Source organism: Yarrowia lipolytica, chromosome 1F (assembly GCF_001761485.1).
Source record: "Yarrowia lipolytica chromosome 1F, complete sequence".
In the NCBI taxonomy this organism is placed as follows: Eukaryota; Fungi; Ascomycota; class Dipodascomycetes; order Dipodascales; genus Yarrowia; species Yarrowia lipolytica.
Window position 1 is genome coordinate 924,224 of NC_090775.1, and position 27,692 is coordinate 951,915.

The 27,692-nt window shown below is 48.3% G+C and overlaps 13 protein-coding genes across 13 annotated transcripts; 5 read left to right on the forward strand and 8 right to left on the reverse strand.

Moving 5' to 3' along the window:
• Window positions 1–1,466: 1,466 nt before the first annotated feature.
• On the reverse strand, window positions 1,467–2,333 carry YALI1_F09265g (uncharacterized protein; the record flags this gene model as incomplete). The annotated part of the gene is made up of 1 exon (XM_505067.3): window positions 1,467–2,333. The coding sequence occupies one exon, from the start codon at window positions 2,331–2,333 to the stop codon at window positions 1,467–1,469; it is 867 nt and encodes a 288-aa protein (XP_505067.1).
• A 692-nt stretch (window positions 2,334–3,025) lies between these two features.
• YALI1_F09282g (uncharacterized protein) lies at window positions 3,026–3,997 on the reverse strand (the record flags this gene model as incomplete). Its single annotated transcript, XM_505068.3, has 1 exon — window positions 3,026–3,997. One exon carries the CDS (start codon window positions 3,995–3,997, stop codon window positions 3,026–3,028), a length of 972 nt encoding a protein of 323 aa, XP_505068.2.
• Window positions 3,998–4,732: 735 nt separating this feature from the next.
• On the forward strand, window positions 4,733–5,263 carry YALI1_F09289g (uncharacterized protein; the record flags this gene model as incomplete). Its single annotated transcript, XM_505069.4, has 1 exon — window positions 4,733–5,263. The coding sequence occupies one exon, from the start codon at window positions 4,733–4,735 to the stop codon at window positions 5,261–5,263; it is 531 nt and encodes a 176-aa protein (XP_505069.2).
• A 387-nt stretch (window positions 5,264–5,650) lies between these two features.
• Window positions 5,651–7,219, reverse strand: YALI1_F09314g (uncharacterized protein; the record flags this gene model as incomplete). Its single annotated transcript, XM_505070.3, has 1 exon — window positions 5,651–7,219. The coding sequence occupies one exon, from the start codon at window positions 7,217–7,219 to the stop codon at window positions 5,651–5,653; it is 1,569 nt and encodes a 522-aa protein (XP_505070.2).
• Window positions 7,220–7,479: 260 nt separating this feature from the next.
• Window positions 7,480–8,434, forward strand: YALI1_F09317g (uncharacterized protein; the record flags this gene model as incomplete). Its single annotated transcript, XM_002143070.3, has 2 exons — window positions 7,480–7,654; window positions 8,253–8,434. The coding sequence occupies 2 exons, from the start codon at window positions 7,480–7,482 to the stop codon at window positions 8,432–8,434; spliced, it is 357 nt and encodes a 118-aa protein (XP_002143106.3).
• A 237-nt stretch (window positions 8,435–8,671) lies between these two features.
• Window positions 8,672–9,938, reverse strand: YALI1_F09335g (uncharacterized protein; the record flags this gene model as incomplete). The annotated part of the gene is made up of 2 exons (XM_505071.3): window positions 8,672–9,292; window positions 9,933–9,938. The coding sequence occupies 2 exons, from the start codon at window positions 9,936–9,938 to the stop codon at window positions 8,672–8,674; spliced, it is 627 nt and encodes a 208-aa protein (XP_505071.3).
• A 352-nt stretch (window positions 9,939–10,290) lies between these two features.
• On the forward strand, window positions 10,291–11,378 carry YALI1_F09345g (uncharacterized protein; the record flags this gene model as incomplete). The annotated part of the gene is made up of 2 exons (XM_505072.3): window positions 10,291–10,343; window positions 10,820–11,378. The coding sequence occupies 2 exons, from the start codon at window positions 10,291–10,293 to the stop codon at window positions 11,376–11,378; spliced, it is 612 nt and encodes a 203-aa protein (XP_505072.1).
• Window positions 11,379–11,918: 540 nt separating this feature from the next.
• Window positions 11,919–13,277, forward strand: YALI1_F09361g (uncharacterized protein; the record flags this gene model as incomplete). The annotated part of the gene is made up of 2 exons (XM_505073.3): window positions 11,919–11,965; window positions 12,569–13,277. 2 exons carry the CDS (start codon window positions 11,919–11,921, stop codon window positions 13,275–13,277), a joined length of 756 nt encoding a protein of 251 aa, XP_505073.1.
• A 319-nt stretch (window positions 13,278–13,596) lies between these two features.
• YALI1_F09405g (uncharacterized protein) lies at window positions 13,597–16,284 on the reverse strand (the record flags this gene model as incomplete). The annotated part of the gene is made up of 1 exon (XM_505074.3): window positions 13,597–16,284. One exon carries the CDS (start codon window positions 16,282–16,284, stop codon window positions 13,597–13,599), a length of 2,688 nt encoding a protein of 895 aa, XP_505074.2.
• A 1,148-nt stretch (window positions 16,285–17,432) lies between these two features.
• Window positions 17,433–19,082, reverse strand: YALI1_F09433g (uncharacterized protein; the record flags this gene model as incomplete). The annotated part of the gene is made up of 1 exon (XM_505075.4): window positions 17,433–19,082. One exon carries the CDS (start codon window positions 19,080–19,082, stop codon window positions 17,433–17,435), a length of 1,650 nt encoding a protein of 549 aa, XP_505075.2.
• Window positions 19,083–21,470: 2,388 nt separating this feature from the next.
• Window positions 21,471–22,568, forward strand: YALI1_F09456g (uncharacterized protein; the record flags this gene model as incomplete). Its single annotated transcript, XM_505076.4, has 1 exon — window positions 21,471–22,568. One exon carries the CDS (start codon window positions 21,471–21,473, stop codon window positions 22,566–22,568), a length of 1,098 nt encoding a protein of 365 aa, XP_505076.2.
• A 265-nt stretch (window positions 22,569–22,833) lies between these two features.
• On the reverse strand, window positions 22,834–23,946 carry YALI1_F09481g (uncharacterized protein; the record flags this gene model as incomplete). Its single annotated transcript, XM_505077.3, has 1 exon — window positions 22,834–23,946. The coding sequence occupies one exon, from the start codon at window positions 23,944–23,946 to the stop codon at window positions 22,834–22,836; it is 1,113 nt and encodes a 370-aa protein (XP_505077.3).
• Window positions 23,947–24,319: 373 nt separating this feature from the next.
• On the reverse strand, window positions 24,320–27,610 carry YALI1_F09518g (uncharacterized protein; the record flags this gene model as incomplete). Its single annotated transcript, XM_505078.3, has 1 exon — window positions 24,320–27,610. One exon carries the CDS (start codon window positions 27,608–27,610, stop codon window positions 24,320–24,322), a length of 3,291 nt encoding a protein of 1,096 aa, XP_505078.1.
• Window positions 27,611–27,692: the final 82 nt, after the last annotated feature.

Here is a 27,692-nt window from a genome sequence, read left to right on the forward strand (position 1 = left end):
CACTTCTAACGAGACAAGTGGTGATAAATGTTATACAATTGAGTCTCACGGACGCCACACTGATTATTGATGTACATACTGTATTATTCGCCAGTGTTAGTACAAATCATTCTGGACATGAATTGTGTGTTGGTGGAACATAATTCGGTTTGTACCAGTACATACCTATATAAAAACATATAAAAGATCTAAAAATCTTAATGAAACATGAATATATGATACATTCAGTAGTCTTGTATTATTTTACTGAATAGAAAAGTCAATAGTGTATCAAGAGAAGCCCCTATAACAAAGAAACAGCTCTTTTTTCGAGTTCCTGTTTTGAAACAAATCTCATATCCCCTCTTCAGTTATCATTGACTCTTCCTTTTCCATCATTGGCAGCAGGCCATATCAATGGACCATGAACAACACCTAAAGAAGCAGTTGCAATGGACCAGGGGTCGATAAATTCAAACGCTGAATTTGCAGTCTTGCAGTCAATAGATATAGCTTCCTTGATATCAACTCCACACTTGGTTCTCTGCCCTCCATATACAAGTCCAAGTACAAGTGCTCTAGATATCCCCTCTAGACCATCCTTTTAGCTTCCACCATAGCAAGTATTACACTAACTGTATCGATACAGCATATGTTCCACTCCTTGTGCTTGTAAAAGTACAAGTACTTGCAATAAACCAAAAAAAGAAAGATAACACTACCCAATTCATAGTGCTTATTCATCAATTTGATCATGTTCTAGCTATGCCAACCACCACCGTGTAATCACATCTTGTTGTATTGGCTCTCGTTTAACGAAATCTTGTTGGTTGCACTTGTCATGCACTTGTCATGCAACTAAATGCAAGGTTTCAATAACAGTCCCACTTGGGATATACTGAACTTGATCGAGTGAAAAAAAGTGCTGATAACTGGACCTTTTAGTACTAAAAAGATGTGCAAAAATAAACCAAATAGTATTCAGAACGAAAAATGCGAGTAGATTGGCATACCTTAGAGTACCACATGTAATAATAACTTTGCGAGTAATGGTCGTTAAGTGTCATCAAACTGTAGCTGAAAGGCAACCAATACTCAGGCTGTACTTGTATTGTAGTCGGAAACACCCCGGATGTATTATCGGCAAACGTCTCACAACTGTCTGGCACTTTTATCCATTCATTAGTATACTCGTCCTTCTATGGTGCACCTCTATTGTGATGAGAACATTCATGAGAGACACTAAACACAGTATATACTACAGCAAGACTTTCAACACAAGTACAATACCACACATCTACACACACCTAGGATATACTAAAAAGTGTAGAAAAACAAGCGCTTGAGCACTCATCCCTCCTCCACCTCTCACCGTTAGTTATATATACACTCTATGCCCTCCTTTTTTCTGAACGTGCTCATTTCAACATTGCTTTTCTGAGCTCCCTCGCCTCAGCTCGCTTCTTATCTCAGCTCGCTCTCCTCCTCTAATCACTGTCGCTATCGTCACTTGCAGCACTGTCGCTATCATAGCCAATCTTGGCCTGTGCGGCGTCCTCCTCCTTCTGCTCAACCTCCTTATCTTCCTCCTCTGCCTTTTCCTCGGCAATCTCCTCGATGGGATCCTCGTCTGTGAATTTCGTCTTCTTTCGCTGGGGCTCTTCGCTCACAGCGCCCCCTGACTGTGCGGGATAGGTATCAACCAGAGAACCAGACAGGTAAACCATGTTGGCAGTGTGAACGCTCTTGATGATGAACTCCAGCTTGCCCTCGACTCGCTTGCCAGAGCCGTCCGACCAGTAGCCCATGGACTGACGAACTCGGTCCTTCTTGGCGGCTGTCGGCTGTCCTGACTCAGCAAAGGGAGTGAAGACCCAGTCCTCAGGAATGTTGGCGTACTTGATGGAACAGTTGAAGGTGTCGTGGACAAGAAGACCGATATGAGAAGGAGTCTGCATGTTTACGTATCCCTCCAGACGGTCGCCGACCTGAGGCTTCCACACAAGAAGGTCTGTACTAATCCACATGAAGGTGAATGGGGACTCGTTGACAAACTTGCCCATGACAGCAGAGCCCTCAGAGTCGCTTCCCCGTTTGTACAGCTTGAGGTTGTAATGTGCCAGAACCACGCCGCCCGCAGGAGCAAAGTAGCGGGCCACCAGTGGGTCCAGATGCTGGCTTTTGATGCCAGCCACGGGCTTCTGGCTGAACATGGGCGCCAGAGACACATACATGGAGGTCGAGACCTTGTGGAAACACTCGGAGATTCCGGTGGCCGAGTCGACGGGGTTTTTACGCTTGAGAGCCATGCTTTTCAGCACCTCTTGCGTCTCCGAAATCGTTTTGGCGACCATGACGTTGGGGTGTTTTTGCAGACAGGATAAAATTCCAAATTTTTAAATTTTGCCTTTCCTGGTCACGTGAACATGCATGGTGGGAGGAAATTTGTCAAACCTGCAGCCAGCAGGACGCAGACAGGACTGGGAGACATAGCTGAGAATGATTAGTCAGTTTTATGATGTTGTGGCGGTGGTGGAGGCGGATTAGTCAGCGAATCGATACTGATGTGAAGAAGCACCATGTCGATTATACCACAGCCCGCGAGAAGCTGGTGGTAGTGACGAGGCTGAACGGAGGAGCGAGCAGTTGGTCACAGAGAGTTAAAATAACGCGGGAAATCTATCACCCAATATAGCTGTGTCTGCTTGTAGGAGATGTTAGCACATCTGTAGGTGACTGCAATTGAGTATTCCATCGTAGGAAGATGAGTGGCATGTCTGTAGTAGGGTCCATCAAACAGTTCAGCTCCAACACCGTGAAGAGCGGCGAGAAAGAGTGGGGTATCGTATGGAATCAGGTTAGCGATTTGGCGGATTGACATTGTTGGACAGCGGTCAAGGCTTCTTCACAAGGATAGTTATATGCCCATGTCTTGAAGTGACAAGTTGTGCAGTCAGTTACAGTAATGCACAGGTGGCCCGCTAATGGCATGTCCAAAGCAGTGCATTCGAAGTTGTCCATTCAGACCTTTAGGCTTGTACTCCCGTTAATATTCGTCATGAGCATTAAACCGAAAGTCCACAAACGTCTTCCTGGCCTCATCAACCACACACATACTCTGAACCGACAGTCTCCCGTACACGTCCATTCGCAGACACACCTTTTCACTGACCCCCACGGCCTCTCTGCACTTGACCAGCTCACCAAATAGGTATCCCGATTGTACAATGACGTTTCCCTCTGGATCCTGGTCCGGGTCGTCAATCACAAAGGTATCCAAAACATTTCTCTCGTTAGGATAAGCAATCACGTTGCGTCCAAACTCGCCCGTGCTCTCCAATCTGAAATGAGGAATCGCTCTAGTCTGAGCTATTATCCGCACATACTGCGACTTGGCACCTTCCAAATCACGAAGAGCCTGGGTCAGCAGATGCGCCGACAGAATCACCTTGAGAACCACCTCGCTGGGGTCCAGATTCAGACTCTCCGACTGCTTGTCTGTATCCTGATTCAGAAATTCACACGAAGTCGTAAACTGGTCGTTTCGAAACACGAATTTGAGCGGGTGATCTGGCCCAGAGTAAAGGATTCGACACGTCTGCGATGCTCCCGAAGAATCAACTCTTCGGTCCTCAGCATTACCTCCCGCTTTGTCACTAATCACGTCATTCTTGCCAAACATCTCGAGACACGTGGTCAGCGAAGCTAGAGACAATCTGTAGGGTGGAAAGAAGGCGGGCTCGTCATCAGATCCTTCGGCATCCTGATCGTTGAAGTTGTACATCGAAAACAGGTTTTTCTTGACCAGCACCACGGCCTGACTGGATCTGCTGTCCACATCCACGGTGAACTTGAACCCGTCAGACATGATTTCGAGACTCACATGCTTGGACATGAGCGCAATCGCCTTGAGAATCGTGTACAAGTGCGACACACATGTTGTTGTTCCTGAAAAGAGCAGTGTTGGCATGTGAGGTGGAGTTGATCTGATCAGAGTTAAATTCCAGAGCCAAAGCATGCAAGAAGCGAAGGGACTACTTGTACATGCCACTTTTTTGTTGTTGTTGTTGTTGTTGTTGTTGTGTGTGTCTGTCGTCTGGAAAGAGTCACGTGATTCTCTACTTTTTTTGTGACCACGTGACTACTTTCATTCTACTTCAGACACGTGATATATACTCCGTAATAAATGACCACGTGACCCGCCTGTCATGCTCCATATATTATCCACTATCCAACACTTGTATAACCCCTTTGGGCCGAGGTGCATGTGCGAGCTGGCTGCAGTTATCGTGGTTAGTGAGTAGCTACTGTAGGCCATTTGGTAAGCCAAAAGAGCCGGATTCAGCCTCAATCTCGTGATCCGGGATAACAAGAATATCGCGCACTTCTTTTTCATACACTCTTAACCTGTATCTCTCAATACAGTCAGTGACCGGTATTCGTACCCTTCTCACGGTTTGTAGGAGGGTTCTCCCGAAAGTTTAACGAGAGTCTTGTTTCTGTTGTATTGATGAAAACTGAATATGTGGTAGTCTGATTAGCAAACGGACTACACAAGAATATCTAGCGCGTTTCCTGTTTTCAGATGATACTTTTCCAAACCCCTTATATTCCTCTCCTACCCAAGTCACAACCTCCCGCCTTAGCTGCCGATATCACGTACATTGCGCATCAACAGTACCCCAACAAACCTTGAGTCCCCCGCTGTACCTCACACCCTTGCAACCTCACACTACATCTCCCTGTTACGACCATGGCCCCGCGAAAAACACGATTGCCCGCTGTCATTGGGGCCGCAGCTGCCGCCGCCGCAGTTGCATACCTCGTTTATTCGTTTGTTGCCAAGAGCAACTCAGACCAAGACACATTTGATAGTTCAGTACAGAGCTCGTCCAAGTCCAGCACAAAGAGCCCCAAGTCGACGGCCACCAATAGCAAAATCACCGTCGTGGTGTCACAGGAGCTGGTTCAATCGCAGCTGGTCGACTTCAAGCATCTGATGAGCGTCCATCCCAACCTGGTGGTCATTGTGCCTCCCATGGTTGCCAACAAGTTCCATCGGGCTCTGAAATCGAGCGTGGGACACGATCATGGCGTCAAGGTGATTCGGTGCGACACAGACGTGGGAGTTATCCACGTGATCAAACACATCCGGCCAGATCTGGCTCTCATTGCCGACGGAGTGGGAGACAACATCCAGGGAGAGATTAAACGGTTCGTGGGATCAAGTGAGGCTTTGAGTGGAGATGTGAATCTTGCTGCGGAGCGACTAACTGGATTGTAACGGAAGCAAATGGCCATAGGTCATGAGCTGACAACATCCAGTCTGGTTGCCATGACACTGCCACTCCATTGCGTTGGCCATACTGTGGAAAGGTACCGTTCTGGCTACGCTACCTCTGACTATGCCACCAACGTTCCAAGTGTAGACAGACTGTGTAAATAAATGGACTTATCGTATTGAATGACTGAAATACGTTACAAGTACAACTACAGTACAGTAAGTGATGTGGTACCCTTATGTATCTGTCAGTTTTACTCAAGTAGAATACCTCTGCGCCATTGTGATATGCTCTGAAAAAGGACCTACTGTATTCATTCAATGTGTTATATGTACCGTCTATATCTATTATAAATAAGGGGAGTTGTTGTGCATGGTGTCTACGTCTATCTATCTCCTCTTGCCCGTCATCTTGGTCAACTGATGCAGAATGTTGGACTTTTTGCCCTTCATCTTTGGTCTGCTCATGTCGATATTGTCAAACCTGCTCTTGGTTCGCTTTCTTCTCAGTAAACCGATAATCCACTGCAACATGTACGGCTTGCTGGCAGTGTGGGTAGCGGCGTTGCTGAACATGGCAATCTTCTGCGTCTTATGTAGCTTGGTAAGGTTGAACCACGTTACCAGCAGACCGCCCAGACACGCCACACCCACCACCAGAACCATTCCCTCGTTGGTTTCCTCAATGAAGTTCTCCAAGTTCATACCGTACAGCGCAGCCACAAAGGCCCCGACCGCAAAACCGACCGTCACAATGGTCACCTTGAGCTCCAACAGCATCAGAGCGTTTCGATTCGCGTCCACAATGATGTTGACAATCTCCTCGGTTGATCGAATGTGAGATCGCACGTTGGAGGCTTGTTGGACAATCTCATCGGCCTGCTTGCAGTACGACTCAATCAGCAGCTCGACTTCCGCAAGCCCTTCCTTCGGGTGAGTGCCCAGATACAGCTGCTGTAGATCGTCATCTGACTCCAGTAACTCTTCCAGGACGTCTCGAATCAAAACAGCCTTCTGGTAGAATCGCGACACATTTTTGTTTCCAATCAGCAGCTCCTTGAGCTGTTCTCGGTCCACATGATCTTCCAGACCCACCAGAATCTCGTTCAGGGTCTTAAGATGCACCTGAAGTTCTCCATCCAGAGTCGTCATAACGTTGACCAAAATCGCCTCCAGTACTCGCAATTCAAACGGCAGCACCGTCATGTCCGTATGCATCTTTTCTGGGTTGATTGTCGGCTTCAACTTGTTCTCCAGCTCGTACAGAAACATGCCCAGTCGGTGAGTATCACTTTTGTTCTTGGAATGGGTGTCGAAGATAAGCACCTTGTCGTGGAGAATCAGAGCCTTAATGTGTAACAAGTTGACAAGGATGCATCGTCCAGCTCCCTTGCGACCTCGTGCCAGAATCGAAGGAATAATAGAAACAGGGCTGGGATCAATGTTTCTCAAGTCTCGAGGGTAAAGGCCATGTTCCAGCAGAAACTCATACTTGGTCATTTTGTGTGCAACGTGGACCACCTTGCCTGTCACATCAAAAACCGTGGCCGAGATTTCGCCTCCCAGAACGGCCTCCGAATAATTGTCTGAAAATGCAAAGTGATGAGGGTCCTCCTCTTCCTGGTGATCTTTATGTTCCTCCTCGTCCATGTGTTCTTCGGCGTCGGAGATGTCTTCTTCGGCCGCTGAGTGTTCAGCCTCGAGCCTCTGGTGTTCCTCTCCGTCCTCATGGTTTTCCATTTCATTGCTGTTTCTGTCTCTGTTGAAATCAGGATTTTTCTGTCTCTTGTCATCCAAATCATCGTTCTTTCTGAAAACACTGGCTTGGTGGATTTTCTGAGCAAGTGGCAGGGCGCGAGTTGTTGGTCGCAGCATATTCACTCCCGCCGCGCCCCATTTCACCTGCTTTGGTCGTCGAGCTATGTTGGTGATCCCCCAACATCTGGTCCACCGGTTCATGTCGATGAAGATTTACCTTGCTGGGAAGATCGTTGATGTATGAACCAAACGAACAGAACAGACAGGTACCACACACAAGGAGTCGCAGAAGAAACGGTGCAAAAATAAGAAGACCAACTTTGGAAACAACAAAAAGTATGTCACCCACGCGTCTTACTCATCTTGGTAGTATTATACTGCCTCTCTCATATATTGCTCCAGAACTATCTTAGTGGTTAATTTCAGAAAAACACTGCCTTACATAAGCAAGAAAAATTTATATGTGCAACGCTAAGCTTAGTAGTGTGCTTCCAAAGTTAGGCTTGACCTCTTCCTCACCACCACCCCATTCCAGTTCCAACCAAAAACACACAATGGCTGCTAAGCGAGCTTGGTATATCGTGTCGATGGACGTGTTCCATCGACTGACCGTTCTGTCTATTCTTGGTGTTTCGGGTGAGTATCGAAACGGGGTTTTTCGAGACGTTTTCATTGGATGACAGATGTGGCTAATGAGCCCATTTTGGAGGAGGCAAAAGTGGGACCGAAAGAAGGAGCAGAGGTGGAACGTGGCATGGGCGGTGTGACCAAGAGACAGAAGAACATCTGTGGTCTTTGAAAGGATATATGACGTGTTTTGCCTCTATTACCACACTCGTCCGTGTTGCCGTTTTATTTTCAGCCACATTTTGATGCATGCAGAATCGGACCATACGAGGGAAGTGATGGGCATGGTTGTAAGACAGGCGGGGGGACAGGCTGTCGTGACAGCTGCGGTAACAGGCCCCACTGACTACGACAGTCATGATGTAGGCATGCCAATATTGTCATCGTCGCTACTACTATCATTGATGCCTTCTTCCTGTTGACTGTGCAGCACTCCCGCCACTGACATCCCGATGACCCAACTCCCGTGGTATGTTAGTTCTGCGTTCAGACCTAAGAATTTCGCCTTTGTACATCAATCTTTTGCTGCCAAACCTCCTATTGCCTGTTGTCGTTCGTGACTCCTGCCGATATTGGACCATAACAACCGGTTCCGTTACTAACCCAGCCTTCACCCTCGGTGGATTCATCATGCAGTCTTACACAAACCACAAGACCCGAGAAGACGGCAAGTACTTCACCTTCCCTCTTCTGCACGAGACCATGACCAAGGCCGAGCAGGAGAAGCTCCGAATCGAGAAGGAAAAGGCCGAGGCTGCTGCCGCTGCCGCCGCTGCCGAGCAGCAGTAAATTATTGTACATAGTCACCACTGAATATTTGAGTAACCTATCGGAAGGGAGCGGTCGTAGGTCAAGAGCGGATAACACCCCACTGAGTGCATTCGGTACTTGTAGACGCATTGTTAGTGATCGTAGATTGTAGACAACACAGTATCGCACAAGTATGTACTTAATGAACTCTTATTCGTAATTAGATGTGTATAAATAATCTATAGGTCCATGGCTACTGTATGTTTACAACCATCGTTATGGCTTCACCACCTTGTATTCCTTCTTCTTCTTGTCCTTCTTGTCCTTCTTGTCCTTCTTGATCTTCCTAAGGCCATGTGTAAGTCCTTCTTCAGTCAACCTATCCAATCTCGCCTTGGCAGCCAGCTTATCCTCTTCTCTGATGGGATTGATAAGTACGAGGTTCTTGTCCGAAAATGGGACACTTGTCTGGGGACATTCTTTGAACTCCTTGATGGCGGATTCCGAGTACACCCAGCCTGACTCTGCCACGTAGACAAACCGGTAGGTGAGAGCCTTGACTTCCCGTTGAGACAAAGGGCAGATCCAATCTCCGTCCTTGGAGGTTTCAAAGTGCAGTTCAACAATGTCTTTGACACTCTGGATGTGGGGGATGACTTGGGCAGCCACAGACGACTCGTCCTTGTCCAGTAGCCACTCGAGAACCGCATCTTTGTTGTACAATCGGCCCTTGTAGTCGCTGACGATAGGTTGTTGGAGCGACTTTTTGCTCACGGGGCAGTTTTTCCAGTCAAAATCGGCATTGTCCTGAGTGGCATCGAAGAGCTGGGAAGTGGTTAAGCCGTTTTGTTTGTCTTTAACCAGATCCCGGCGAGTGGGGATGGACCCTCCGTCATTCTGTGTTAACGCATGAACAGTAAGACAGCGGAGTTAGGGCAAATAGCGATGAAGAGGAGCCTGCGACGGGTCACTGTGATTGTGCAGTCTGGCAAAAACGGTGTTATGCAATCGAAGTAGGCCATGACCTTCAGAATCCAAGATCTCTGGAGGCAAGCAAACTGTTAAGAATATCCAGTATAGCACAACGACATATCACGTTTCGTATTCGAGTAACGAAGGGTTGCATGATATGAGTTCAAAGATGGTGTCTTTTAGTATTCAAGGTCATGGGCAAGATGGCCCACCACCTGAAGTAGTCTTTAGGAGGGCATCACGGATTGTAGAAGACAAAACACTGTACGATAATGAGTCCAAACAAAAGACACTTCATATTGACCATTGGCTGCTCTGATCTGGCATTGGTGACAATTAAACAATAACAGTTTTGGTAGAGACTCTCGTTCTGACACACATTGATTGTTGATGAAGTGTTTATTCCAGTGGCGATCTGTTCCCCAAGGTAACAATGAGAGGTTGAACAAGGTCTCTTCCCTTAGCCACTTGATACAGATCCTATCTGATCGCTGTAACAGCAACAGTCAAGGAGTCGCGAGGATGGACGTTTACATTCCACCTCCCTTCTCCCCGGCATACTCACTCCCATGTCGTTCTGAACTGTGAAAGTTCGTCTTTTTTAGATCGAGGATTTCGTGACATGCTTGCATGCCAGCAGCCATTTTTCATGCATGGTCATGTGACGTTCGCATCAAGTAATGGGCCGGCTGGATGGGTAGGAAATTGACGTTGGAAGACTCAAAAGTGGATGATATAACTCATGTAGTTACTCATGTACAATATTTCCCCTTGGCTGGCTCTTCACCGCCTTCGTTTTCAGTCCCTCTCTCCCAGTATGTGCGTACTCCATCCAGCTGCACATTACTTGGAACTTACTTAATACTCTCTGCCAGGTTTCTCAAATCTAACTTTTATCGCCACACATTATTCGCGTGTTCAACATGGCCAGCCACCTAGCTTCGATATACGGAACGGAAAACGACAAAGTGAACTGGTGAGTGTCAGAAAGGAGTTATTTGAGTGTTTTGAACCCCCGCGCGGGCTGGTGTTGGTGTTTTGGCCGATCGTTTGCTCGTTTAGACGGCTTGTGATGCATACCAGAGTGGTTGTCGAGAACATGGTGTGTGAGAGACGCAGATGTTTGCGGCCTGTTGGTGTCTGTGATAGTTGTTAGTCCAGCCAAGTGTTGGAAGACAGACTGTCTGTCTATCTATGACTTCTTATCGCTAGACATGTCACTACAGACGACAGTTGTCAGCTGCTGGATAGGACCACTACATCATGTTGTTGCACTGGTGATGCATAGAGAAGTTGATACGGATAGACACAGCAAGCCAAGGTGGGAAAAGCAAACGAGACGTACTTTGATATGTTGCTAGCTTGTTCTTGACTCCTTGAGCCCATCTGTTCTCCTGTGACGACTCTCAACCCGAGACCGTCAAACCCCCTACTACATACATACTAACCCAGCTCATTTTATTACAAAATCGGCGCGTGCCGTCACGGTGAAAAGTGTTCCCGAAAACACGTCAAGCCCACCTATTCCAACACAGTGCTGTGCTCGAACCTGTATCAAAACCCAGCTAATGGCGAATCAGATCCTCTCAATGAGGACGGATCGAAGATGACCAAGGCGGACCTCGACAAGCACTTTGCACTCTTCTACGAAGACATTTACATGGAGGCAGCCAAACTGGGACGCCTGGAGGAGATGATTGTGTGCGAAAACGGCAACGATCATCTCACGGGAAACACATATCTGCGGTTCCGGAACCAGGAGGATGCTCAGAGGGCATGCGACCTATTCAACACACGGTGGTATGCCGGACGGCCCGTTTGGTGCGAACTAAGTCCCGTCAACGACTTCACCGAGTCGTGTTGTCGCCAGCATGACACCAATGAGTGTTCGCGAGGCAACATGTGCAACTTCATGCATGCCAAACGGCCTCCACGACAGCTGGCAAAGGATCTGGACGCTTCTCAGCGGAAATTTTATAACCGTCAGAGGGACCGAAAGTCCAAGCGGTAGATTGGAAGTCGATTGTTGACTGATGTATTAATATATAATATATTTAATGAGCATAACAGTATTGGGATCAAGGAATTGGGGAGGAGAGATGCAAGTAGTTGTAGACCAGATGCTGTATAGCGTGTACTGAATTGTAATACCAGTCGCGTAGTACAAGTATGTGTATTATATATGTCCATTTTCACACTTGAAACGTTTCTATACTTGCACATGCCCTGTGTGATCCTAAGTATAAATCTAACTAAACTTCCAAGTAGAAACATTGATTTACTTGTTGTAATGTCACAGTACAAACGCCTCAAATACCGCCACTAAAGTAAATGGCACTTCTTTGATGAATCGAAACCATCAGCGGGCGTACTCTACCACATGAGAAACCCATCCGTTCTCCCAAATCCCCCACCAATCACCTAAACTTCTCCTAATATATATATATATATCTCTTTCCCTACAGATTCGCCTCCCAGCAGCACGTGACTCCAAACTAACTTCATCACCACAGTGGCAACATCCTTGTCTCCACCATCACCAATCTACACCATGGCAGCAGATAGATATTCGTTTTCACTGACAACATTTTCCCCCAGGTGAGTATGGGAACACGTGACGGACCAGAAGGTCATTGCGCAAAAAAACCGGACGATTTGAGCAACACACGACTTACCCGACGATGGTTAAGGACCACAGAACGATAGGAAGGCATGTTGAGGCACAGGGTGTGTGATTCAGGTTACATCAGTATTGTTGGGACTGTCCATTCAACTCTGGGTATCAATGTTTGTCGTCCGAGAAGTTTGATTGCTGTTAATTGATGTCTTGAGAATGTCACCATTCACAGTGATTCACAGTGTTCACAAGACGGAACCACCGAGGACGAATCGGGCGATAGAACACGAAGATGGAGATCAAAAGGGGTTGAAACATCAGACAGCATATCGTTGACATCGGGAAGTGTCATCGGTGGCGTTGTCTGACAGAGATGATGGTATCCAATACCATGGTCACCATTGAGCACTGCATTGCCACAGCGATGAAGTTCAGTGGTTGATGCTTCCATGACTACCAATACTTCCACTAGTCTAAGACTTGTGGCGCACATACTCCCCACGTCCCGCTGTTTCCGTGACGGATGCTGTTTCCGAGTCTATGGCACTCTGACCTTAGCTCCTTTCCTTTCAGTACTAACTCAGTGGAAAGCTCGGACAAATCGAATACGCCCTTGCGGCTGTCAACCAGGGAGTCACCTCTCTCGGTATTAAAGCATCCAACGGCATTGTGCTCGCTACCGAAAAGAAAAGCGCTTCGTCTCTAGTCAACTCAGACTCGCACTCGAAAATCGAGCTCATCACACCCGACATCGGAATGGTGTACGCTGGCATGGGTCCCGACTTCCGAGTGCTGGTCGACAAAGCCAGAAAGGTCGCCCAGACCTCTTACAAACGAGTTTATAACGAGTACCCCCCCACTCGAATGCTGGTTCAGGAGATTGCCAAGATCGTGCAGGAGGCCACTCAGTCTGGAGGAGTGCGGCCCTACGGAGTGTCACTTCTTGTGGCAGGTCATGATGAGCACAACGGCTTCACTCTGTACCAGGTTGATCCCTCAGGGTCGTATTTCCCCTGGAAGGCCACTGCCATCGGCAAAGGCTCTACTTCTGCCAAGACTTTCCTGGAGAAGCGATGGAACGAGGAGTTGGAGCTGGAGGATGCCATCCACATTGCTCTGCTAACTCTCAAAGAGTCTATTGAGGGCGAGATGAACGGTGACACTGTGGAGATTTCCATCGTCTCCAACCCCGCTGACCATCTGCTTGGATTCGAGGGTGTGGCTGGTGCCGTCGGACCTCGTTACAGAAAGTTGACTCCTCAGGAGATTGAGGACCGTTTGGATACTTTGTAGGGAGTTTATAAGGCAAGTTACAGAGGTGAGCTGCGCGTGACTGATACGTATACAACTCGTTCATGAGTGCTCGTGGCTACAGGAATGGTATGTACTGAAGGATATTATATTGATGGAAGAACGCATGGCAGGCCATGGTGAACAGCAATAGAGAGCGGATACTTGTAGTTTGACTGTATAAGCGCACGGGATGGGATGTAAGTGTACAGCACCACCCGTATCGCGCTGCAGAAGTTGTAAAACTATCATACATTTTATTATATACCGAGACACAAGTAAGAGTAGTAGAAAAGCCTCTGAATGCATTGGTAGCGACTGACTACTGAATCTTGGTGAAGAACTCCATCAGAATGCGTCTAAAATTAATCAGGTTGATGATTCTCAGTCTCTCGTTGTTAAGATGGGCATGGTCTGAAGATTGGCCACAGGGGAACTGGATGGCAGATGCGTTGAATCGCTTCTCTAGGAACCGCATGACGGGAATCGAGCCTCCTTCTCGGATCAGCAAGGGCTCTACTCCCCAGACCTCGGTCACAATTGATCTCAATACCTGACAAACGGGAGTATCGATGTCTCCGATCCAGGGATCAGCCTGATGGAATACAGAGATTTTGAGATGGTTGGGCGACTTGTGTTCAGCAAACTTGTCCTGCATGTACTCTGTGAATATCTGTTTGATTTCGTCGGCGTCCTGGTCAGGCACAATCCGCAGAGAAACAGAAGCCTGGGCAGATTTGGGAATGACGGTCAAGTTACCGGGTCCAGAGACGTTGAAACGATGCACTGTAAGCGACGGAAGAGCCCATTTAGCTCTGATAGAAGCCTTGGTAAGTGGCTTATGAGATGTCTTGATGATATGCTCAAACCGCTTCTCTTCAGACTCGGTGGGCGGCTTGACCTTTTTGTAAAAGTCTGGGAGACAGATATCACCCTCGGGAGTTGTCAGAAGAGCCAGGAGACGAATCAGATCAATAGTGGGCTCTCGAGTGGCTCCTCCTTCGACACCAGAATGCAAATCGGGATTGTCAGAGTACACTTCGACGGTGGCATGAAGAACTCCTCGAAGACCGTAGTTGATGCAAGGTGTGGTATCGTCGAGCCAATACGAATTGCACAGAAGAATGTAATCAATGTCTCCGATCATGGAGTCGTTCTTGTCAATCACGTCTTCGAACCCGGGGGATCCACACTCCTCCTCTCCTTCTACCAGGAACACCACATCGACTCCCAGTTCGCCCTTGGCAAACGCCTCCGCCACTGCAAAGATAGTAGCCAGAACAGGGCCCTTGTTGTCTGAGACTCCTCGTCCATATAGGTATCCATCCAGAGGTGTAATTGTGTAGGGATACGTGTCCCATCCGTCAGTTTCATGGGCAGGAATGACATCGTAATGACCGTAGAACAGCAATCTCTTCGGCTTGGCTCCTTTGAGATCACTCTTGTTGGCGCTGAAAGTACCGAGAACAACGGGATTCTTATCAGGAACAGCCAACAGAGACGAATGAGCTCCAAAGTCTCGCAACAGGTCTCTCAGAAAGATAGCACAACGTCTTGAATCGGAACCGTACTCGATTCCATGACTGGAAACGGTTCGGAAAGCCACAAACTCGAACAGAGTGGAAATCAGACGGTCATTGGTGAAGCCAAAGTTCTGACGAGCCTTGGCAATTTGTTGAGAATGCTCAGAGTCAGTCACAGTGATATCCCAGATGGCAACACCATCATTTCCGCCTGAAATGAGATAGGTGCGACCCTTGAGCTCTCGAACAATAGTCGTTTGTACGGTTCCTTCATGGGCAAGCCAGGTAGCTGTTCTCTCCCCCTTTAAAGACCACCGTTGAAGACCTCCTTCGCTACCCTTGAATACACAGTCTCCTGAAGTGGATAGAGACACAACAGGTGAAGTTCCAATGGTGTCTTGTCGAATGAGCTGCAGAGTGCCCAAATCCCAGATCTTGACATCGCCATGATCAGTGCCACAGTACAACATGCTATCCGAAACACACAGTGTTTGAACAGACGTTTCACAGTCGATAGATGCTATCAGGACGAGATCCTTCTTTTGAGGGCACCACGACCAAAAGTTGACATGCGCATCTCCTCCTCCAGAGATCAAAACACACTCCACCACGTTATCTTTCCACACAAAGTTCTCAACGCAAACCAAGCAGTAAACATAGCCATTGTGGGCGTATTGGTAAGCATTTTCCGAGGGAATTTGCAGGAGGGCGTGTTCATGGGGCTTCTGACCGTGAATGCTGACGTAGTCGTCTCTTTCCAGCTGCTGGGGCGCAGTTTTTCCACCTGGTCCTCTTGAGTCGAAAAATCGGTCGAATCTGTAGCTGGGAAGCCGTAGGATTTCCGAATTAACTGTCTGACTGTTGCCCGTGTCGCTTCCGAGCTCAATCCACTGAATAGAGGCGTTCTGAGCTCCTAGGAATATCATATTATGGACCGGATCATACACGACAGAAAAGATGTCACCGACATCAAACGACGAGTAAACGGTCGACACCTCTTTCAGTTCGACAATGTCCCAAATTTTAATGAGCGAATCGGAGCCTCCCGACACGAGGAATTGCTTGGAGCTGTCTCCGGCCACTGTAGCGATGGACAGGGCGTAGACACATCCTTCATGGCCCTGTAGAGACGTCTTTAGCGAAAAGGTTTCCACGTCAAAGACCTGGATGTCCGAGTTTTGGGTGCCGGCAAAGATGAACTTGTCGTTAGCGGCCAGCGAGACCACCGAGTAGTCGTGACGCCATTTGTGAGTCAGTTGGGGTTCCTGGGGTCCTTTACTTTTGTAGCCGGGTCCACGTCGATCTTCGGCGAAAGATGCGGGTGAGAGGCGCGGCGAGGGCGTGTCGAACTCGTTGAGAGGACCCGAACACGTCGACAGACCGACATCCAGTGGATACGACATTTTGCGAGCAGATAGGGTGAAGTCGACTTGAGTCAGATCAGCTTGTTGCATGAAGCGAACTCTATAGGCCGATGATGTGACCATGCGTGTGACTGTGCCCAAAGGGGAATACCGGAAGGAGGGTGTGTGAGGAGGTACTTCCGTTCTATATAAGCACTTTTTTCAGTTATGACATTGGCCACGTCACCTCGCCGTGTTTATCCGTATTATAAATACCCCTGTATATCCAACTATAGTTCCCTTTCTGTGCCCTCCTGCTTGCACTTGTTTCGAGTCTCTCACACTGGACCCTTCTCTGCACGTCAAACTTCTCGAACCTTTTACTCTCAAGTGACTGAGTTCGCCAGGAACACCATAACAAAGAGGGGGTGGATTGAATACACGACAAGATGAAATTTTTTTGGTGCCAACGAGAGAGTAAAGCCACCAATTATGCCGCAGCTATCCAGTCGAAACATCTACACTCAACTTCGATACCGGAGCTGCACGTTGACCTCGGCATTGTGCATTATTTACTTACCCCAGATGACGCAAGCCACAGTCCAAATTGTCAATCAGGAGGAGAGAGGCCGTTTTGAGAAGAACACAACACTCATAACAGCGAAAAAAGCACGAACTGGAACACAAAAACAGAAAAAAGACAAAAACAATGACCATATTTCTCGATTACCTGTTCTCTTATAGATGTAGATTTCGTTATAAGTCGCACAAATACCGGTACAAGCATCGTATCGTGCACGTCTCGGACCCGCTTTATACACACTCTCCAATAAAGCCCTACACTCAACTTTGTTTGCACCTCTTAAAGATGAGCATTTATAATCTCAGACCGCATTCTTAGTTCAACATAATTAAACAGTTGCTAAGGGTATCCCATCGCATCTCTCCTGTCTCTTCTCATGACTTTATAACAATTGTGCCGTGATTGCGCAGTGACGAACAGTGACGAGACTTGGTTGCTCGCACGAAGATGCGTCTCTTGCTCACATGGTTGGGCACACCCCACAACCACTTATTCCAATAAATACATTATAAATATATCCCCATGCCAGGCACAAGTGACCGTCGTCCCCTGACCGCCGTGCCCTGTTTTGTGCTTCTCCACCGTCGCCACAGTGGCTAATGCATGACGCTAAACTAGTGCCGTGCCACATGCTAAAACGAGAAGCATTCAAAGATAAGGCAGGCGAAGCAGCCAGCACAGCCACGTGCGAGTGACACGAAAACGCACGCTAAGCCATAGTAACATGGGTCACGGTATGGCTATCACCATACTGCTGCTTAATCTCCGGATCATACCGGATACACTTGCCATACCAGTTTCTCTCCACACAAGTAGGATCAGGAAGCGAAGGCATCGTGTTAGTAGCAACGGTAGAAGAGGTCGATGTCTTAGTCTTGGACACCACACTACTACTCGTGCTCGTCTTCTTCTTCTTCTTCTTATCCTTATCGTCGTCGTCCTTGTCATTACCCATCACGAAGTTCCAGTTGAAACAGTCTTGACAAGGGGGAGGAGGAACGCATGCAGCTGTTTCGTTGTACGCTAGCAGCACCTCGTCAATCACCGTATGAATCCTGTGGTTGACCATGCTCAGATGCCATCCTTTATCGGTCACCACGTCGTACATGCATTGGAGACCCGAGTGGCAAGACGTCTCCATGGCGTAGCCTCCAATGGAACAGGATGACGATGCTCCGTTACACACGCCCATAAAGATGGGGTCAGCCGTGTGTCCAAAGTGCCAGATGTGTTCCTGGGACCAGGGAATACCAGGAGGACTGGGCAAATGCAGTCGCTTGGTGGGAAGCAGCTCTCCGGGTGCCTCGTAACCAACGGCAGGAATACCATAGGTACGACCCAACATTGCACTCAGAGCGCCTCCCAGGGAATGTCCGGTGACCCAGATTTGTTTCTGAGGGTACAGATGAGTTACATTGCGGTAAATGTCGAGAACGGCTCGATAGTACCGGTCCTCGGCATAAAGCTCCTTCTCTAGACACTCTTGGTCACACGTGTACGACTCGCCGGTGTAGCAGTCACACACTGTGTTCCACAAGTACGAGACACGCGCACAACAACACGAGAACAACAGGTTGTCGTTCGTCTTGTCGTTGATGACGGTGTCTCCTCCAGAGTCGAAAATGGCCGCCGATGTGCCCTTAAGAGCAATAACAACAAGAGGCGAGCCGGGCGTCTGGTCCACGAAAATGTGACCTCTCACTCCATCACTCTGCCAGCCAATGCCTCCAGTTTCTTTCCAACTCACGTTGGTCCAGTCACCTGTAAATGGCACGTCAACGTACGCGTTGGACGCCATGACGGCCAGCGACACGACTGTATCTCTGTCGGTGACATCCGGCACCAGAATGTCCTCCTCTACCCAGTCAAAGTCCATGGCGCCGTAAAGCTGAGGGTTGAGACGCGCAGCTTCGAGGTAAGATTCCACGTGATCTGGGTCGCGCTGCCGCCATCGCTTCACCTTCTGGGTCCGCGACTTGAGCGGCAGATTGGTGTAGGGGTCTCTGGCGTTTGAGGCCATGTAGCGGTGGGTGTCCTGGCCCAGGTTGAGATGCTGAGCCTTCTGGGCGGCCCGAACCCACTCTCCAGACACGTCCATGCGTCCGTGGTTGGCGTCGGCCTCGGTGTTGTGGTGATAGATGTGTTTTACCGCAAATGAGTGGTCACTTGAGGGGTTAGCGGGGAGTACCAGATTGGGCACGACACTAGGCATATCTTTCTCCCCATGTGTGTTTGAGTAACCCTGGGAGTACAACAGGTAGATGGCTGTAGTGACGAGAGCGGCCACAATCACATACAGGCCTTTTGATTTGGTCGTGGAAGGCGGTGGAGAAGATTCCTTGTACAGATCTTGTTTCATGGTGGAGATGAAAGTATCGTGTCGTCGTAGCTATGTGTTGGATGTATGATACTGTGGTGGTGGGTGAGTGATTTGGACTGACAACAGTGATCTGAGACGTGTTTGTGTTGATATGCTGGATCGCTGCAGCTTGTTTGTAGAAGTTGTCGTGGCTTCGAGTCTTGCCCTCTTATACCTCTATGTCTATCGTCCTGTGCCAGGTCTCAGCAAGGTATACACACCAGGTGGCGGAATTTAATCTGGACGTAAATAGTGCATCTGCAACCTGTAGGGTCACGGGAACAAAAGCCTATGCAGGTCGATAGTCAAGTGTCTACAAGTAGAGGGGTAGTTGGTGGGATGAGGTTAATAGCTGTAGTTGTAGGAATGAGGCGTGGGTGTAAAATGAGTGTTTATATAGTGTCATCAGATGACTGTTTATAGAGACGGAATTCGCACAGATGATGTGGTATTGCTCCTATATCTCCGACCCCCCTCTCTCATGCATTGCATCTTGCTGTGGCGCATTATCTGTGTGACCCCGATAAGACGTTACCCGGAAGTGGATTTGGGGCATGTCATGTGAAATGGAGCAGACCAGGCCTGGGCGAGAGTGTGTCATATGACCAAAGGGGCATGAGGAGGAGGTGGGTAGTTAAATTGGTTGTATTTACAGTTATGTCGGGAGCTGAAGGGTGGTTTTGGAGGCGGGTGTTTTTGTTTGTATGTTTGAGTAAATTTTGGCATTAAAAATGAACAAAAATTACGTAAAATAAACAAAAATCAAGGGAAGTAGATATAGTTGTCATTGACGTATTAAATGGGCATTGGCGGATTATAATGGACTTGGACGGATTAGAATGATCATTTCACGGCTACAAGTACCGTAATGCTTGATATTTAACAACAGCTGATTCTCTTCTATGAGCTATAGTAGCTACTGTATGTACAGTACATACTGTACTTACTGGTATGTTATAGTAAGAGCTTCTGGTACATAAGTACATTATGTATTCGTAGTCTATAGCGTCAATATCCTACTCGTACTGTACTTACTGTACTGTAACTACGATACTATGAGCTAACTATCAGCAGACCCTTAGAGGAATACTTATAGCTAAGGCAAGTGACAAGAATGCTCATATATTGACCAATAGTATTCAATACAGAGAAGATACAGACAATGTACCAGACGAGATCTCTTGTATGATTCAGTTAATGTCCCATAATTGGATGGTTCATAGCAGACCCATCTGGGAAGAAGATATCTGAGGGCTGATACCAGGACCTCATCATGACCAATGATAGCAGGGAGTATGTTGTGAACCAAGTCAAGTTCTGCTCCACATTGTAATCATTCACACAGCATCTACGAGTACATACCGTGTACTGTACTTCCACAGTCACCGCTGTTCCGATAAAGCTAGGAATAGACCAGGAGATGGTAAGTATAAGTATGTATGTTTTGTATGTATGTACATACTGGACAGTATGTACCAGTTCTATCAGTTACTACAGTAATTAGTCCAATCCACTCAATCACACTGGTGGTCATTTTTGGTAACCGTTGATCACTTGAAGTTGGCCATCTCACTGACCTATAGCCCGATTATCATGATGTACTCATGCCACCATGAAAGCCCAAGTAGGTACAGTCTTGCTCTCTCACTTCCACCAGTGGTATCAAAGATGAGTCACTCTTGACAATACCGCCGTTCGAAGACTTCAAGGAAGACTACGTGGTCATCCGAGGTATCGACACATGTCTCCACCAGTGTCTGTGGTATCTCACTGGGTTATCAACTATAGCTACGTTCAGTACATTACATACTTATGATGGTAAGACGTTGAACATTACGTCATGTTCACCAGCAAAGTGATATGGGAGGATGGTAGGTTACGGAAGTATATATTAGAGAAGGTTCTGGTGGCTCCAATTTGAGGGGTCCTGCAACAGTACTTTGAACCAATAAAATGGGCTGTAATTTTTCATAATTACTGATAATACCACCAAGCAGAGGTTTATCAAAAAACTGAGTGAAAATATTATCACAATGACATTCTAAGACCTCTCATAGACATACCCCCATCCTACATACAAAGAAAACCTTGATTGCTGTACAGTGTGGTATTATGTATTGTACGATACGATTCTAATAAATTGCTGTGTGAGGGAGTGCTCTAGGGATGTCTCATTGAGTATTAGCAAATCTTTTTGGGCACAAGAGCACGTTTGTTCCGTCATTCTGCTCAATCCGCCTATATAAAGCAGTTCTCTTCTCCCTCCTCTCACCGTCTCCAACATGACACAGCACCACCTCACATACTCCCAACCTGTGAAACTCTGTCCTGCCCTGTGGTGCAGGAGCAGACCAAATCACTGTGTCTAACAGCTCCTCATCCAACAACATGTCTCAACGCGACTCAGCTTCGCCACATCCGCAGGCCTCGCCGGGGATGGCCAAGCAGGAGCCCGTGCTGTTGCCCGGCCGGGAAAAGTCGCCGCCCCAGCAGCTCCAGTTCCACCAGGAGTTCCCCAACAACAGTTTCAAGCGCACTTCCACGTCGGCCATGACGCCACCAATCTCCAAAAAGCCGAAAATGGCGCCGCAGACCTTCAACAACTACAATGCGTCTAACTATGGCCAGTTCCAGGCGTCACCCATGAACTCGGGCGCAAATACACCCATTCCACAGCAACAAAACATGCCGCAGAACCAACAGACACAGAACCAACAACAGGGAGGCCCCGGCGGACAGGGACCCGGACAACCACTCGATCCTGATCAGCTCAGTGACGTCATTTCGGCGGTGGGTCTTGATCTCAAGCAGGAGGAGGCGCTGTTGCAACAGGGAGTGCCCCAGGCCGGCTACGGCATGCAGCAGCAGCAATACGGATACAGACAGCAGGGACACGCGCTGCTGGACCAGAAACGGGTGGCGTACACGGTCCGACAGCTAAGCCAGGAAGCTGGCCTGCGATTCAACAGTGATAGAGCCGGAGAAACGGCTTTGCTCATCTCGCACGCCTGTGAGGAGTGGCTCAACCAGATTCTGACTCAGGCGCTGGTTCTGTCGCGACATAGACGGCGATCGAGAAACTCGGTGCACAGTAGCCTGTCACGTGCGCTCAAGGGTATCGCTGTCAAAGACAAGGAGCGGGAGGACAAGCGAGCAGAGCGCAAGAACCTGCTGGGTCTGGATCACGCGGAACCCGAGTCTGCAGCCAACCCCGAGGACCAGCAGCACAAGGCTGCCAACATGACGGCCGCCATGATGTCTTCGGGCAAAAAGAAGTACTCGTGGATGGCAGGAGGCGTGGGAGCCAGTGCTGGAGGAATGCGAATGGGCCAGACAGGCGGAGGCAGAGGCGACTCGGCGATAAAGACACGAGAAGCCAAGGAAGAACCCGGAGTGGCCCTCAGAGATTTGCTGGGAGCCCTAGAGAAGGAGAGAGCAGGAGTGGAAAAGGCCATCGTGAAGGGCTATGCCAAGTTGAGAAATTAACCGTCAGAGGTGAGTGGTTGGTTTTGTAAAAGAGAAGTATAGCTGAAGGGCGACCATCAAAATCATTAGTGTGGATTCATTGAAGTGATTGGAGGAGGAGGATAGCTTCATCGGATAGGCTCCGTGGTTGAAAGAGGTAAAGCTTTCCAGTATGTTATGGAAAAACTTATTGACAGCAGCATAAGAGCTAGGATACAGGTATAGCAAATAACGAAATGTATATTATATGATATGATGGATGGGATTGTACAGGTACAAGTACGCGTCATAGAAACCATCTGTAGGCGAAATAGATGACTGTCCAGTTTATGACGGCGGAACCAAATATGGTCCCTATGACAATTGCATCTCTCCAGGTGAACTTCCGTTTGGGGGCCTCAAACGTCTGCTCATGTACTTTTTGTAAAATCCCTTTTCTAACGTCGAACACATACTTTTTGGCACTTCCCATGACCATGACGTACCGAGTTCCCCACCAGGGGTCCCTGTGACTCCCTGTTGATCTAAAAAGATGCTTGATCCACGAGGAGTGCCGTGCTGGAGAGCTGTTCAAGTTGGCCTGTAGACAGTAGTATTTCTTCTTACCAAAGAAGGCAAACAGTCCGTCGTAAACCACAGCGTGTCGCAGGTCATTCAGACCAATGTCGATGGGCACAAAGTACCGGTCTTTGAAAAGATACATGGCTGCTGGTTGTGTAAAACTGGAGTAGAAGCAGTGGCTGTGAGTGTAAAAGAGGAAGGTATGGGCACCCAGAGTGTACACGGACGGGGATCCCTGGACCGTGATATGTTGCTTGATATCCGGTTTGCGACAATCTCCATCTTTGAACTTGACAACAACACCACAATGGTCAAAGTGCCTGTCACTCAAAGCCATGTAGATGATGATCACCATATGGGGGTGTGAAAAGACCTGACATTCCATCTGGGGGTCGAATTCGGGATCATGAACGTAATCCGAGTACTCTGCAGCCATCTCTGAAAGATCCACCTCAATTCCATGTTCACTGGTATAGTAAGCATCATCCAGTAATCTCAGATGGTTGCATTGGATATGTACCAGATCATGGGGACTGTGAAGGTCGTCCTGCGGGTTGTAAAAGTCCCCCTTAAACATATGCTCGTCGCTCAGTAGTCTTAGTTTTGGAGTGAAACGCGACTTTGGCCTCATACGTCTCACATACTCCACAGAGCACTCTCTCCATGTCTTCCGGTGTGAAAACTGCGGCTCAAACCAGGGACAAGACTCCTGCAGTTTGTGCTGGAAGTCGGTTTCGGTGAGATTTACGCGCCAGAACCGGTTAGTGTCATAAAGAACGCACATTGACTCGAGATCGAGCTCGTCCAAGATGAGTTCCACCAGCTCGCGAGGTAACATGTTGTGTGGGGAAACATATTGGAGAAACTTAATCGTGATATATACGATGATCTATAGAGGGAACGACACCGGGCTAACTCGTGAAGTAGTAGTCCTAGAATCATGGAAATAGCTCCATTACAATAGTACTGCCGTCTATACAAATGTACGAGTTTTAAGGACCCATTTATGTCATAATCAAGGCATTATCCACTTCACATCTCATCTATTCTGACTCACTTCTATTTCAGCCGCATGGTGATATATGCATGGAACAAACATCGCATCGATTCACTCACAGATGCCACACTACAATCTCTACACTCAAGTAACACAATAAATATAAAATTACATAGCCATAACACTTAGAGTAGTCACAGTGCTACACTGTTGATTAGACCTTACCCACCACCTTGAAACCCTCGGCAATGACACCCTGAATACTCTCATTTTTATGAGGCAGCAGACCCAAGGCAAACGATACGTCCTTCCACTGCTTCTCCGTCTCGCAGCGTCCGAGTCGAGCAAACAACTTATCGGACAGCTGCTTGACATGTCTCTCCTTCTCGACAAACGAAGTAAGAAACCGAATAACCCGCTTAAGCTGGTCATCAGACAATTCCTCATCAGCAGACAGAACAGAAAAGATATCAATGTAGCCGTTGTAGATGGCATTGTCCTTGGTGGCCAGCTCAGTGAAAAACATTCGCGACAGGTCGGAAATACGCTTGTCAGGGTTCTCCAGACACTTGGCCATCTCTCCCAGCTGTCCCTTGACCTTGACCTGACCAGCGAGAATGAGGAACGTCAGAGTCATTAGCGTGGTTCGCTGCACCATGGGAGAAGAGTCGTGAAGACGCTCGTAGAGATAATTGGTGTTTTCGTCCAGCAAGTGGTTGAAGCAAATGGTCATGTCTCCAAGAGCAATCACAGCGTTACTTCGGATGATGGGGTTCTCGGACTTCTCCATGATGGTGATCAACAGAGGAAGCGACTGCTGACAGAAGAGAGGAGAAACACACATGAGCTTGGAGAGGCACGATGACGCAGCAATCTGAAGGGTTTCAGAGGAATATTTCAAGTTGTTGGAACACACTTCCACAACTAGAGGTCCGAACTGTGCCAACAAAGAGTTGTCTCCGTACAGAATCTCCCGCTCTCGCACGGACGTGATAATTTCCGAAAAGTCATCCTCAGAAGTGCCACCAATCTGCTCCATATCATCATCACCACCAGCCTCTCCACTCTTGGCCTTTTCAACCATCACCTTGAGTCGCTTGAACTCAAGCTCCTTGGCCTCAAGGTACACAATGAGCTTGATGGCAGCATGGCCTACGACAACAAGCAGCTGACTCAGCTTAATATCTCTGAGACCTGAGGATCCTTCGGAGAATGTACTGATGGTCTTTCGCCGAATGATCTCAGACGTAACCTCCTCAGGCGATTCAGCAAGGATGAATATGGCGTTCAGAGACTGAGCGGCCACGTCAAACCACTCCAGATCCTCCGTATAATGCTCCACGATGCTCATGAGCGCGGTAATGACGGCAGAATCGCTCGACATAGACGCCTTGAGTTTGGGGTCGCCACCTAGACGCTGCAGAGCCACACAGGCGTACTTGGCAAGCACGAGATCCTTCTGGCCAAAGGCGCCGAGTCCCACAGACAGCAGAGTCTCCAGACCCACGTTGATAATTTCAGCGTCAGCCTGCGCAAGCATACCGAGAACAATGACTGCACCTCGACGCTGAGACCGCGAAATGGCCCCCTGGGTGTATCCAAACGTCTGCCAAAGCTTTCGGACCACCAGAGCATTGATAATCCCCTTCTCCATTGCCACACAAAGTAGACGTTCCAGAGAAGCCAACTCAGCGAGAGTAGCTCCGTAAGTCAGCGAAATCAGGTTTCGAGCAATGTACATTGATGCCTCAGCATCGGGAATGGAGAGAGGAGCCTCAAAGAAGAGCTTCGAGTAGGCAGACAACAGTCTCGCCTGCACCTCCTTACCCTCATCAGAGTTACCCTTGGTCCAAATCACGTGCAGCATCTTTCTGATACCGCTGCTGGCTCCCTCAAAGTTGTATGCGTCTGCCAGAACAAACATGTCCATCATCTCCATGACCTCGGTCTTGACCTTGGAGAAGAGCAGCACCTCTGCCTGGTCAAATGCGCGTTTCATCACTGTCATGAATTTGATGGCGTCCTTATAGTACGTTTGGGTCAGCTGCAGCTTCTTGAGCTTCTCCAGGTTCTCGGAAACATCATTCTGGGCAGCATGTTCGCCCTCGTCGTCACTGGGAGGGTCCAAATAAGCTCCATTCACTTCGGCAGGCATAGATTTCTCCAGATCTGTGATTTCTACCTCAATTCCGGCAAGTCTATCTTTCCACACGCCCATGTTGAGCTGAGCACCATGTAGAGCCTTGAAGGGATGTGTGGTTACAAGCTTTTGGAGCAATTTGGCTGCTCGTCCACGCACGAGACCAGACTTATCGTTCAAACACTCCACTGCCATGTTTGCAGTTTGTTGGAAATGAGCGTTGAACCGCACTTCGAGGTCACAGACGTTGGAGAACAGTTGTAATACTCGGGATCGAACGTACGGACTCACATCGAGGATACGCTCTTCAACCAGTTCAAGGACACCCTCAATTTGCGACCGATAGTGCTCTCCGTCGTCACCTGTTGTAGAAATGCTGACCACAATCTGACTGCAGGAGTCAACAATTCCGTTTCGAATCGCATATGAATCAGATTCAAGAAGGCGTCGCAACACAGCCATTTGCTTGAGTACCAATTTGGGAGCCAGTTGAGATAGCTTGACGAGAAACATGGCAATTGCCTTGGGCGCTTTGGAGTCTGTGTTTGAGAAATGCATCTGAGACACCTCGAGAATGATGGTTTCGGAAACTGCACTTTCATTCTCTCGGTTGTACAAGAGAGCCAGTAGTTCGGCCACAGGCTCAGACAGGTGCTCATAATAGTTGAGATGCTGTAGTAGCATGGAATGGGCCATATTGGACTGGTTTTGGAACTTTATGCCGGCGATGATCACGTCAAAAGTGGCGTCTCGAACATTGGCATCTTTACCCAGTGCCTCTGTCTCAATAGCTCTGTAAGCAGCTCTGCAAATCATGGCAGCGAACGTGTCGTGGTCCTGAGATGTGCCAAAAATGGCTCTCAGCTGCTGAATATCCATAATGTTAGCTGAAGCCTCCATCAGACCCACAATGTACCGTTTGAGATTCTCCACCTCCACGTCCTTCTTGCTCCGTCCCTTGCCGCCAGAGTTGTCGTCTGTGCTCACCTTGTGTGCCAATGCACTGATGAGCCACTGCACCAGGAATCCGTATACTTCCACCTCGGTGCGCACCTGTGAGTAGATGTCCGAGTCTGATCTCTCCAGAGCCTCCAAAGCAGACTCGCAGGCTCCCCGAAAACACGTTTGCAGCAAATCAGCGAGTTTTCCGAGCGACCGCGAAGTCAGTTCGCTGATATTGAGCAGAATCTGGAAAGTGGTGGTCAGATTGTTGTTGTGAAAGATCTGAGAAGAGTTGACCGCGACATCTTCAATGAGCTCGTTGACAGCGTAGTTGAAGTCCGAGGGCGAGTTGGCACGTGACACCAACTGCTGCGCGTCCTCCAAATACTCTGTGTACACCTCGTTGAGAATGAATTCCGACATGAGGTGTTGTAGTGTTGTAGTTGGAGGTGTAATGGTGTAATGGAGGTTGTTTACGCGACGTGCATCAAAACAAATTAAGGTT